The sequence below is a fragment of the Quercus lobata genome, chromosome 8, assembly GCF_001633185.2.
Source record: "Quercus lobata isolate SW786 chromosome 8, ValleyOak3.0 Primary Assembly, whole genome shotgun sequence".
Classification (NCBI taxonomy): Eukaryota; Viridiplantae; Streptophyta; class Magnoliopsida; order Fagales; family Fagaceae; genus Quercus; species Quercus lobata.
Window position 1 is genome coordinate 19,934,146 of NC_044911.1, and position 12,714 is coordinate 19,946,859.

A 12,714-nucleotide genomic window follows, 5' to 3' on the forward strand; every position below is an offset into this window, starting at 1 on the left:
CAATATATTTTGATTTTAACATCAGCAGCTCTGTCATATTGTTCCTACTAAAATAAAATTAGGTTAACAACATTTTCCAAGACTTGGGTATGAATTAAAAGAACAAGGCAACATCACTACTTAAAAGCACAGTAAATCAGACTTGTTGGATTTCTCTTTCCTACTTTTACCTGCCTTGATTCAAATGAACCAAATACAGTGCTTTAGTAACAGAGAGAAATGATAATGAAATATACTTCAGCTAAATGCAATTTGACAAGTCCTGGATTCCCTTGGTAACATCAATAACTCCTTGAGAACACGAAACTCCTCTGAATCTATATCAGCAGAAGAGACTGTCATCGTCTTTAAGAATCTTGCCGTCTTAAGGATATGTCCAACAAATTCCAGCTCATACGTTAACCCTTTAAATCCTATAAAATGAAATGTCTTGAGGTGCAATGATATACATATAGGAACGTCCTCATAGGACATCCATTCTATTATGGAAGTATCTTCCTCATCGCATTCCTAACAACAGAAGATGAAGTAGTTATTTAGATTAATTCAGGATTATTTGAGAAAAAAAGAAATTTCATCATTTGAGCATAGCATACCTTCTCAAAGACAAGTACTGCAAGATTAGGAGCCCGATGAAGCAAGTGTGGGAGCACATGCCACAAACAACCACCAACATCAAAGTTTAAGAGAGCCAAATTATGAAACATGGGAAGATCTAACTCAGTAGCATAACAAAGGCACTGCACAACAACATAATAATAATAACAATATAAAATTGTTTAGCCATTTAATAATAGAACATGAAATGGAAAAAAAAAAAAAAATAGTGCTTTTTATTAATTATTATTATTATTTAATTTACCTCTGTGAAATATAAGTCCAAATGAAGGGATTTGACATTAGAGAGTTTCCCAACAAATGGTCTTCAATAATATAACCTCTGAAATAAAAGTATTCGAGAGCTGGGGCATTTATCTCAAGTTTGTAGTGACGATGAAGAGGTATATATAAATGTAATGTTCTGAGTGTAGGTACAATGATTTTAAAATTGTTATCATAGTCCCCCAAATATGATTGTACATACAAATTTTGGAGGACCGGGCAGCAACTGAGGAGTTTGGAGAAAGTGTCGCGGTTTGCATACCGGACTCTGAAGTAGCAGAGTCTTGAGACTAGGGAAGCCGAATGAAGGAGGAGGATTAACAATAATACCTTCCTTTGGTTTCAAAACTAGTAATGATTTAGCATAATTAAAAATAATAAAAAAAGTAATACTATTTCACTTTTTTTTTTTTTAAACGTTATTCTTATCACCAATTTGTATTCAAATGTCTGATTCTTATCTATATTTATTATCTATTTGAATTCAAATACTTCAATTATTAAAAATAAATAAAAATACCTCACATAAAAAGTAAAAACTACTCATTCTTATCCTAAAATTTCAAAATGGTTTTTAAAAATAAAAATAAAATAAAATAAATTCTTTAAAAATTCCAAAATTTTTGTTATCTAAATTCTATACAATTATCATAAATCTCCATCCATCCACACTAATGTATATCATCTTTCTTTTGTTCAAATCTCAAATTTTTTTACTTATCACAATTCTTATCTCAATCAATAAATTCAAATGTCCAATTAGGTTTCAACTTCTTACAGTTTTCTATCTCATTTTTAAACATTATTCCACATTACCTTACCTCCTTCTTAAAAAAAAATAAATAAATAAATACACACGGTTATATATATATATATATATATATCACTTTTAAGCATTATAACACTAAACCAAAAAAATAAATATAAAAAAAGCATTATTGCACGCACAAAACGCATGTGATGAGTCTAGTATATATATAATAGGTATAATGTTTTAATTTCTATAAAATATTATTTTATTAATTTTAATTGATAAATAAGTAATATCTTATTAGTTATTACAAAGAAATTATTTCTTATTATATATTAATGAAATTAGAACATAAGAGTGAATTTAGACAAATTGCATTTTCTATCATCTTACTTTTTCTTTTCTTTTTTCTTTCAACCAAATAAATGATTATTTTATCCCTCCCATTTTCTACTCTCCCAACCAAACAAATGACTTTTCCATCATCTCCTCATTTTCCATCCTCACACTTTTTTATCTCCCTAATTTTTGAGCGAATTTTGTGGTGTCTTTGTATTAAAACCTTGTTCCATCATCTCCTCATTTTCCATCTCCTTTTTATGGGTTTGTTTCTCCAAATTTTATATATATATATGCATGCTTTCTCTCCACTGCTTGGTTAGGTGAATAAACAAGATGCTTCTATGAATGTCCAATAACATCGATAATTTTAATTAAAAATTTTTGTTGTTGATTAAGAAACATGAGTTTAAATCCCATGTCACTTGATATCTTAACCAAATTATAAAAGAGCAATTACTAGAGCACTTGCACCAATCAGTGCACACAAAAAAAAAAAAAAAGTGGTCAGTTTTACATTTTTTTTTCCCCTCTAAAAACTACCCACATCACTCCATCTATAACACAATACATATACATTATTACTACAATAACTGTGTAAATATACATGATTATTGTAGTTTTCTATTTTATTATTTTAATTTTTTTTCTCTTTCCTTTTTCTCCCTTGTCAAACAGTCTTTATCTCTCTCTTCTCTCGACACTCTTTAATGTCCAAAAAAGGAAGAGAGAGTGTGTTGGTAGGTGAAATAATAATAAAAAGTGAATAAAAAATTATTATTTAAAGAAAATATAGTGCATAATAGGATGTTTTTGCAAAATGACTATGTAAAATAGAAATAATAGGTTCTTATGTTAAAATAGACGAAAACGTTTAGATGGACTAATGTGAATGCTCTAAAGAGCAACTGCATAACTCATGCAAACTTTCCGTCTATTTTGCACAAAAAAACTACTTTTTATATTTTACACACCCATTTTTACAAAACACTCACATCAGTCTATCTATTCTACACATATATTCAATAAAATATTCATTCTTTTACAATTTTTTATTATTTCCTCACTCACTACCCCTCTCTCTCACAAACCCAACACTACCAAAAAATACTAAAATATTAAATGCACAAGCTACAGTAATCATGCATATATGCACAGTTATATGCATGATTACTGTAGTACTTGTGTATTATACACAATTTTACACCCACTGATGTGAGTGTTTTTTTGCTCAAAAAATGTAAAATGGACCACCTTTTGTATTTTGCAAGATTTTGCATGAGCTGATCGGGTTGCTCAAAATGATAGAAGAGCAATTATTAAAAATAACGCCAATTGCTTCTATCAAAAAATTATCATCCTCGTCTTCTCAACTATAATTGAAATTACAATTTTGTAAAATATTTTCCTAGCTTGCATTTTTTTTTTAAAATCTGACTGAACCAATAAAGGAAATAATCTAACCAAAATCTGTTACAAGCTTTACCTGTGCTATCAAGTAACAACTCGTGTAACAGAAGCTAAAACTAAATCTTAGATTTTCTACACGTGCTTTATCATAGCCTAGATGATTTTCTCTTAAGATGAGTTTTGATTATTGAGGTACTTCTTCATGAGATTTGAAGCCCAAGGCAAACCCAGACGACAGGTTTTGTCTTAGGGGAGTTTTGGTTACTGCTTACTAAAGTACTTCTTAAAAGTTGAATTCTCTTCTGATCCCTTCCAAAAAGCCCAAGTTCACATTTTGCCTATAAAAGGAAATATGCAGAGCTTTTTGGCTCTCTATGCAATTTAATATCTCAACAAATAATTACTAGATGAAAGAAGTTTTAAATGCTACAAAATTATTCTTAAATACAACAATAATTTGAAGTACATTAACAATTCCTTCTTTTTTTTTTTTTTTGTAATGCAATTCAACAAGAATGACCAAAAAAAAAAAACTTACGGTGTTCACTTCTTATACAAAGTTATATTAAATAGCCAGCACAAAGCAGATGATAGCTCCTTGAACGTCATTCACTATCTGCAACAGCATTTGTATCATCTGTCATTTCTTGGATGAAAATTTCAGTGGGTTCAAGGCTTATTCTCAAGGTGTCATGCCCAAGCTGTGCTCTTTCATTGTCTCCAAACCCAAAGATTTTTCCACGGTTAGTGACAACAACTGTGTGGTACAACCCAGTACTAATTTGAGATACATGGTGACCTCTTAAGCATTCAAGGATTCCGGGCCTCATGACCTTATCAGATACTCCCCGCTCTGGGAACCCAAGGCTACCAAACCCCATCCACCCAAAGCCATAAACCAATCCATCATCTACTAGAACAAAGGTTTTCCTCTTTCTTGCACATACCTACAGGATCATAGGTAGGAATCAGCAATCTCAGTCACAAGGAGTAGAGGAGGTGGTGCTTTCAAAAGTTTTGCAACACCAAAGGTTCCATTTCCTTGTTAATAATCTACTATGTCTTTTTTAACAAAAAAGATGTTGCACAATAGCAATTTACTTGGTATACATAATAATGAATTTCATTACAAATGACAAAAATATATGGACGAATCAAACCTGCACAGCAAGATGGCTCTTAAGGCAATTCAAGAGTGCTGGAGTAGTTTTATCAGCCTCATCTCCATGTCCTAGTGCACCACAGTAGCCTTTGCCCCAAGTATATACCTGCAACCATCATAGCAGAAAGTTGGAACTTGAGTAAACAAAAACCAGGCACATTCAATCAGAAAATACAAGCTCTTGGCCATAGTAAGAATAATAATGATCTTGAATTTAGAGACTAACAAGTCCACTGGAGTCAAGTGCAACGGCATGCTCATCACCAGCAGAGACACGAACCACATGAATACCCTTTCTCCGGAAAGTCTGGATTGCACGTGGTTGGAACTCATCATGCTGCTCTCCATGGCCAAGACAGAAATTAGAACCTGAACCAAACGAGTAGACTGCCCCGCTGTCAGTTACAGCTAACACATAACTTGGACCTGCAGCAATCTGAACTACAGAACCAACTCCCTCAAGCACTTCAACAATTTTGGGAGTTGGTCTGTCCAGGGTATCACCATGACCAAGCTGCCCATGTGTGTTGGACCCACATGCATAAACCTGCCCTTGTCTTGTGAGGAACACAGTGAAATTGAGCCCTGCAGCAACCTTAAACAGGTACAAACTCATTAATGTTAAAAATACTAGTACCATGCATCTCACAGATTAGTAGAAAATTATATGTAAATTAAAAAATATTTTAATAATATAATTGAAATTGAAGAAGAAAATACTTGAGTAATATAGCGAAAAGTACATCATGTAAGACCAAATCTTTATTACAACTAAAACTATAATATTATTACTAAAATTAATAATGAAGCTCCTTTAATTTTTATGAAATATTTCATATTTAATAAGAATTAATATTCTGAATTTCTTGAAAATTTGGTATAGCTTTTTAATTAGAACAAACAATGTTAATAATTTTAACGCACTTATAACAAGTCACATGGTGAGATCGTGTTGTACAACTTGTAATACTTACATTGAACCACATAGTACAAACATGACATATAAGACCCATTTTTTATCATTAAAACAAAAAAATTATAGTAGATAATTAAAATGAATAAAATAAATAATGAAACTTTGTGTTAATTTCCAGAAATTCTTGATAGTAGAATTTAATTGCAGTAATATTTTTAAAACCTTTTGAAACATTGGCAATAGAGTTTCATTTCAAACACCTACATCGATTAGTTTAATATATTTTAATGTAGTAATTATACACCATATGACCAAAACAGAAAATAAAAGAAAAGGGAGTCCATGTGGTGTAATCAGCATCTGCAGGACACAATATAGTATTTGACATGATACGGTTTGGACATGAGCTTATAATATTAATTTACTTGTGAATGTTAAATGACATTATTATTATTAATTCAATAGTTAGAGGGGATTTGAACCTTGGATGTCTCCGTTGGAAACACTACGTGGTGCTAGTTGGAAACACTACAAGGCTCTTGGAAAAATAAAATACAAAAAGTAAAAAAAATAAAATGCAAAGGTAAAGACCCATTATTATATAATTTCACAATTCTCACATATTGTATCAGAGGCTCTATCATTTTTCACATGATTTTTTTTTTTTTTTTTTTTTTGGGGGTTAAGATATGTTTTAGTTATAACTAATGAGAATTTCTAATACTTTTAGTTAATAGTAAGTTATTGAGGGTGTTAATAATAATCATTCAAAAATCATGATTTTAAAATTAAGTTAACCACCCCGAACTATAGGGGAATTACGTAATTCAACAAAGTATTTAATAAAGTGTGGTCACTTGTTGCTATCACAATTTTAGGACTTATCATATAGTACACAATATTGAAGGAAGAAAATAAAAAATAATTGGGCAAAATCAAATCTTCAACTGACCGAACAAATAAAACCCTGTCCATTATAAAGGGAAATTAGGAAAACAAAAAGAGGGGCGGGGGGGGAGGGGGGGAATGAGAAACCACAGTAATGCCTAAGACGAGAAAAAGACATGACACCTTCTAGTAGATCCATAAATCCCTTCTTAACACTTCACGATGAATAGACAAATGTATTCTTAGACCTTAGAAAGACGCCAAAACCAGCCAGCTCAAACAAGCTTAGTATATACCATTCAATGTAGCACACAATGATTGAGATCAAAAGAGCTGAGAGAGGAAGAGGGGGGAGGGGGATTATCAACAATAATGTGTAAGTTAACACACATTAGCACACCAATCTATATCAACCATCATCTAAAAAAAATTACAACCATTAAATCTGGAACTCAATTAACTAAATTCTCTACAAAATTTATTTTTTGCAATAAAAGAATGGTGTATCCAGGTACCTGCTTGCAAGGAACTCCCTTCAATGCATCAACAAGCCTAGGCCTAAAAATGGGGCGACTTGTATCTCTATGGCCACAACAATATGATGAATTATCTCCACATGTGAAAACCTGCATAAATAATAGGCAATATAACATGATTCCGGGTGCCACTTCATCCAAATCAAACAGATGTTTAAACTGTGTATCCCAGTGCTACACAGAGCTATGCAAAATATATTTGAAAACTTGCCACCAAAACAGGTATAGCATGCACTAAAATCTATAGGAATGACATAGCATATGCATCACAGTTTAGGCATCTAAGCAACACAGAAAATGGCTAGAAAATGGCTTAGAGCCTAATCTGTTGCTTGGACAATGCTGCACCAAACATTCCTCAACACCAAACATATATATCTCAATAGCTTCTTGCCGAGTACAATAATCTTGAATGTATCTCGTGGCTCTTGAATCAACAACCTAAACCCCGCCCTACTCTTTTGGGGGTAAAAGTACCATTTGAGCTAAAGCTTATTGGTAGATATACTGCCTAATCTAAACTACCTTGAGCATACTAGTACCTAACAGTTCATCCTGAATAAATTTAACAGATTGAGTAGGGAGTACCAACCTCTCCAGACTGCATGACAAAGGCAGCATGATTTTGGTAAGCCGAAACTTGCACAACATGAGCCAAAGATGGGAAATCAACCCGGGTAAATGCTACACATTGTGTTGTTTCGGGACCGTGACCAAGAACACCACAAAAGCTGAAACCACAAGTGTACACTGATGAATTGCTGATCAGCAATGTGTGATAAATTCCAGTGGTAATCTGCATCTGCTCATAGAAAGTAATAGTAAATTACAGCTAGGATACAACTCTCACAAAGAAAGGAGGCGCATAAATGATAACATCATAATCAAATCATTATTATTATTATTATTTTTTAAATGTACAGACAATTTTCTCATGATCTTCTGCTTAACAACTGAAATGCTGTTAGGTTCTAATTTCATACTGGTCAATGTAGCGCATGATATTTCTCTTCTTCTTCTTTTTTTTTTTTTTTGGGGGGGGGGGGGGGGGTGTGAACCAAGAGGATGTACACAAGAAGTACACTAAAGGGAAGCACCTCAGTGAACCTAAAACTAAACATTATCCTCTTTCCAAAAATTTTGAGGATCCATATAAACCAAAAATTCAATTGGTAAGCATATGTAACCTCTACACAAATTCCGATATTACTCAAATATTATTACTACACATACAACTAATTAATGAAGTACTCATTTTCAACTCATAATATTTTACAAATAAGCAAACTTGCTCATTTATTCTTAAATCCCACCTCCAAAATGCAGATAAAGTTCATTCATATAAAAGCAACAGCAAATATAAAAGAAATAGTACATTGCCTGCTGAGGTCTCGACCATCTCTGATGATTGCTCCACCGACTGCAAGAACCTCAAAACCCGCTTCCAGTTCCCATTGCACCGATCAAACAACTCTCCCTGAGCATTTCTACTCATCCAAGCAAACATTGTATTCGACACACACAGCTGAAATGCCGCAAAGTCCACCAACGACCGGAACTTATGAGGGTACAACCCATGACTGCCACCAAAAGTCCTAGAAGTCAACTCCAAACAAGCAAGATCAATGACACCAAGCCAGCCAGAGGTCAAAATCTCCAAAATCAAATGCGATGGCAAATCCTCAATCGAAACAGACCTAAATCGATCCCCCATTTTACTAAAAAGGCCACTTCTTTGAACCCCAAAATTAGAAACCCAATTTCTTGCTAGTTTCCCTCAATCACTCCCTCTCAAAGTTGAATTCAAACAAAGCAAGCAACTTCACAGATGGGAAATATCAAATTTTGAGACGAAATCTAAGGCAATTAAAGCAGCATATAAAGAAAACATCAGAGGGAAGAAAAATATAGGAAATTGAGTAGTATAAAGGAGGCCTAGATGAAAAATTCACAGTCACAGGTGGTTTATACAATGTTTGTGTTTGGAAATAAATCATCAGATGGGTCAAAAAATCCAAACCCCGGATTATCCAAGAAATGCAAAAGGTTTCACCTGCAAATTCAGCACAAAAAAACCCATCAAATTACATAGAATTACAACAACAATATCAAACAAATTAGATTAATAGCTAATGATAGAGAATTTGGGTATTAATCAAAGAGATTAAAAAAAAAAAAAAGTTACTTTGTGATAGTAGTAGGTGAAAGAGAATGTGGGTATTGGAGATCAGAATGTGAAATGAATGTAATGATATACTAGCTTAAAGAAAAGTATAAGATTGGCCGAAATCTTACCAAGAAAAGTGAAACCAGAGAAGCTTTTCGGTGCCGATCCCTGACTTTATTTTCAATAAATTAAACACGGAACTAGTAGAATTGAGTAAAAAAAACATAAACAAATAAATAAAAAAGAATACAAAAGTGGGAAACTAAGCAATTGGGTGAGAAAGTTATTAAGTTTCCACTAAAGTAAGGGCTTTGAGCTCTCTTTATTTATAGCTCCATTTCCTCTCGGTCATGCCTTTCTCTCTCTCTGAGCACTGTGACTTTTTATTTTTCTTTTTCTTTTTTATTTCTAAAGGAATATAATTTGGGTTTTAAAGGCAGAGAAAGAGGAATCTCCGTGCGTGGAATTTCATGGGTTCTTCTTTCTTCTCCAACTACTTTTGGATTTGGCTTTAGCTTTAGCTCTCTGGTCTGTTCCTTCGTGGATTCCACGAATTGTTTTTTTTTTTTTTAATGTTTGTTTCGTTTGTTTGTGTCTGAATTTGGTCCTACGTGGAAGTCTGTAGTGGTGCCATGTCAGCAAATTGACAGGCTTTTTGCGTCAGAGGCTACATGTTTTTTTCTACGACTGAGGATTATTGGATGTGGTTCTGCGAGTATGTCGATGTGAAACTCGCCTTCCTTGAGGAACACGTGCTGCAACATGACAAATTTTTTTTTTTTTGGATTAATTTTTTTGGCTGATTAAAATTTTGGATCACGTGACTTTTCATATATTTTCTCACTGTCTTGTCGAGCAAGTTTTCAATCACAAATATTTGTGTCTGATAAGAGGTTTTACAAATTAAGCTAATTAACGTCCATAAAGATATTAGGTTGGGTCCTTGTTATTGCTACCAAAATAGAATGTAATCATTTCAAGAAGAAAAAATAGTTTTTTTAATAAAAAATCTATAAAGTTTTCTTCCTTAGACAACTATTAGAAATTGTTTAACATTTCCCTTGTTTAATTCCAAATGTATTTATACAAGTGATAATCTAGTGTTAAATTGGTAATGACATATTTGTGTATCGCATGTTTGTAATTGGAACTCTACCTCCCATTCTTATTATCTGCCTTCAAAAATAATAACAATAAAATAAACATCAATTGAACTTATATTTAACATATAAATCTATACTATTATTTAAAAGACTTCTCCTTGTTGGATTTGATTTTTTTTTTTTTTTTTGGTTCCAAAGTATCCCTACACTCCTAGGTTTAAGTAGAGACAACTAAAGGATGGTCTGGTAAAAATACATGTCTAACTTACATTAAAATATTGCCTACAAAATAAGAACACTATTCCACTAACCAATTTCTTCAAAGTAACTATACATTTTTTTTTTTAAATAGAAAAATAAGTTAAACAATCCACGTTTCTATTTTTTTTTTTCCTATAAAAAAGAACCTATGTATCTAATACTTTATTTATTTTTTTTTTTAAAAAAAAAACCCACATCTATCCCAAAAGAAAAACTAAATATCTAAAAAAAAATACTAAATAGTTATTAAAAAAACTAAACTAAATTGATATTACACGTTTTTTTTGTTTTTTGTTTAGATAAGTAGATACATTTTTAAATAGAAAAACAAGTTAAACAACTCAACAACGTTGTTTTTTTTTTTCCTAAAAAAAAAAAAAAAAAAAAAAAAAAAAAAAAAAAAAAAAAAAAAAAAAAAAAAAAAACCTAAACTAAATAGATGTATACACTTTTTTTTTTTTTTGGATAAATAGATACATCTTTAACTCCCACTAAAATATTGCCTACAAAACAGGACCACTCTCCTAATGGTTTTCAAATTGCTTTATCCATTTATAAAAAAATAAATAAAATTAAACCAAACACACATTTCTTTGTAAAAACACATCTGTCATACTAACAACAACAACAACAACAACCAAAAAAAAAACACATCTACCATTATTGAAAAAAAAAAGTGAAATATTTTGAACTAGAAGAGCCTCTGAGCTATTGTGTGTGAGTGTATATATATATATATATATATATATATATTAAAAGTCAAAACTAAGAGAAAATCCAATTAGTTTTCAATTGGATTCAAGGTTGTCAAAATCGGGATCCTACGTAGGATCGTGGGAGGTAGGTAGGATCGTGAATCGTAGGATCGGATCGTGGATCGTAAGATCCTACATTATTTGAGAAAAAAACAAAAAATATACATTGGTATGTTAAATAATTACATAAATTATACATTTATTGATATAATTACCATACATCACTACATTCATTTGTAAGCATTATTTAAAGATGCCAAAAACCTCAAAATGTGATACTTTATTAGAATATTTTTTATTTGAGTCTAACTGACACTCTCTATACATTAGAGTGGAAAAACTTGGTCTATTGGGATTTTATTTTTAATTTGGGTCCAACTAAGCCTTTTGTTAAGTTAAAGAAGATTACAAGAAACCAAGGTCGTTTGAGATCATCAGAATCGTACAATCCTACCGATATTGAACGATCGCAAAGATCCTTGAAAGATTTAGATCGTTTTGGGTAGGTGGGATCGTAAAATCGTAGGATCGTAGGATCCAGATCGGGATTTTGACAACCATGATTGGATTCTTAATTTTACGTCACAGGTTTCATCTAATTTCTAATTTTCATGCTAAGTGAATTATTAAGTGTAAAAATCGAAGAGTTCAAATCCAATTGGATTCTAAATTGGATATCAATAAGTGTCCAATTTTGCGTCAAATGTCCATCTAATTTTTAATTTTTGTGGCAAAAGAATTATTGGGTGTAAAAAGCGAAGAGTTTAAATCTAATTAAAATTTAAATCATATGTGTGTGTGTAATATGAGAAATGATTACATATTTTAGAAATGTATTAATTACAAAATGTGTAAGTTAATACCATGTATAATTTAAACATCTTTTCAAAAAAATGTATAATTTGAATCATGAAATTGTGATTGTATTTAATTGTACTCATCATATGCACAAGATTACACACTACTTTTAAGAAAAGGGAAATAGCATAATATGAGTGTAAACTAAGTTGTTAGAAATTAATATAACTGTAGTTGACACCTAAAGGTAAATTTATATAATTTTTTATTATAATTATTAAATTTTTAATCAAATTTAATGAATTTTACTTTTACAATAAAAGAAAAAAAAAAACATTTATCATATTATTATTGATTAAAAGGTCATGTTAAACTAACATGAAATTTGTTTTCATAAAACTGACACTTCAGAAATTTATCATTTATCTATTAAGAGTTACGGTATAATGGGAGGGTGAATTTTTTGTCCAATGCATGGGAGTATTGGACAGGACACAATATGGACCAAGGGATTTAATTTCGTATCGGAAGCTATTTCAATTTGGCTAGAGGAATGAAATATTTCGGTACCAATTAATACCGGTGTACCATTTCGGAAATTTTGCTATTTATATATTTCTATACATAAATATCTATTTATATTACTTATGTAAATATGAATTTATTAATTTTTATGTTTATCAACATAAAATTTGAAATCCACATATTTTATAAGCCTACATATTAGCTTAAGTACAATAACCAAT

General features: G+C 31.4%; 2 protein-coding genes across 2 annotated transcripts; both read right to left on the bottom strand.

Annotated features, from left to right (window-relative positions):
* LOC115954669 (F-box/LRR-repeat protein At2g29930-like) lies at positions 1–878 on the bottom strand. The gene is made up of 3 exons (XM_031072590.1): positions 863–878; positions 597–740; positions 1–510 (listed from the first exon to the last, which is right to left on the bottom strand). Exons 2-3 carry the CDS (start codon positions 705–707, stop codon positions 238–240), a joined length of 384 nt encoding a protein of 127 aa, XP_030928450.1. The 5' UTR covers positions 708–740; positions 863–878; the 3' UTR covers positions 1–237.
* Positions 879–3,659: 2,781 nt separating this feature from the next.
* Positions 3,660–9,595, bottom strand: LOC115955952 (ultraviolet-B receptor UVR8). The gene is made up of 7 exons (XM_031074375.1): positions 9,180–9,595; positions 8,260–8,937; positions 7,477–7,686; positions 6,864–6,974; positions 4,771–5,139; positions 4,543–4,650; positions 3,660–4,329 (listed from the first exon to the last, which is right to left on the bottom strand). The coding sequence occupies exons 2-7, from the start codon at positions 8,596–8,598 to the stop codon at positions 3,988–3,990; spliced, it is 1,479 nt and encodes a 492-aa protein (XP_030930235.1). The 5' UTR covers positions 8,599–8,937; positions 9,180–9,595; the 3' UTR covers positions 3,660–3,987.
* Positions 9,596–12,714: the final 3,119 nt, after the last annotated feature.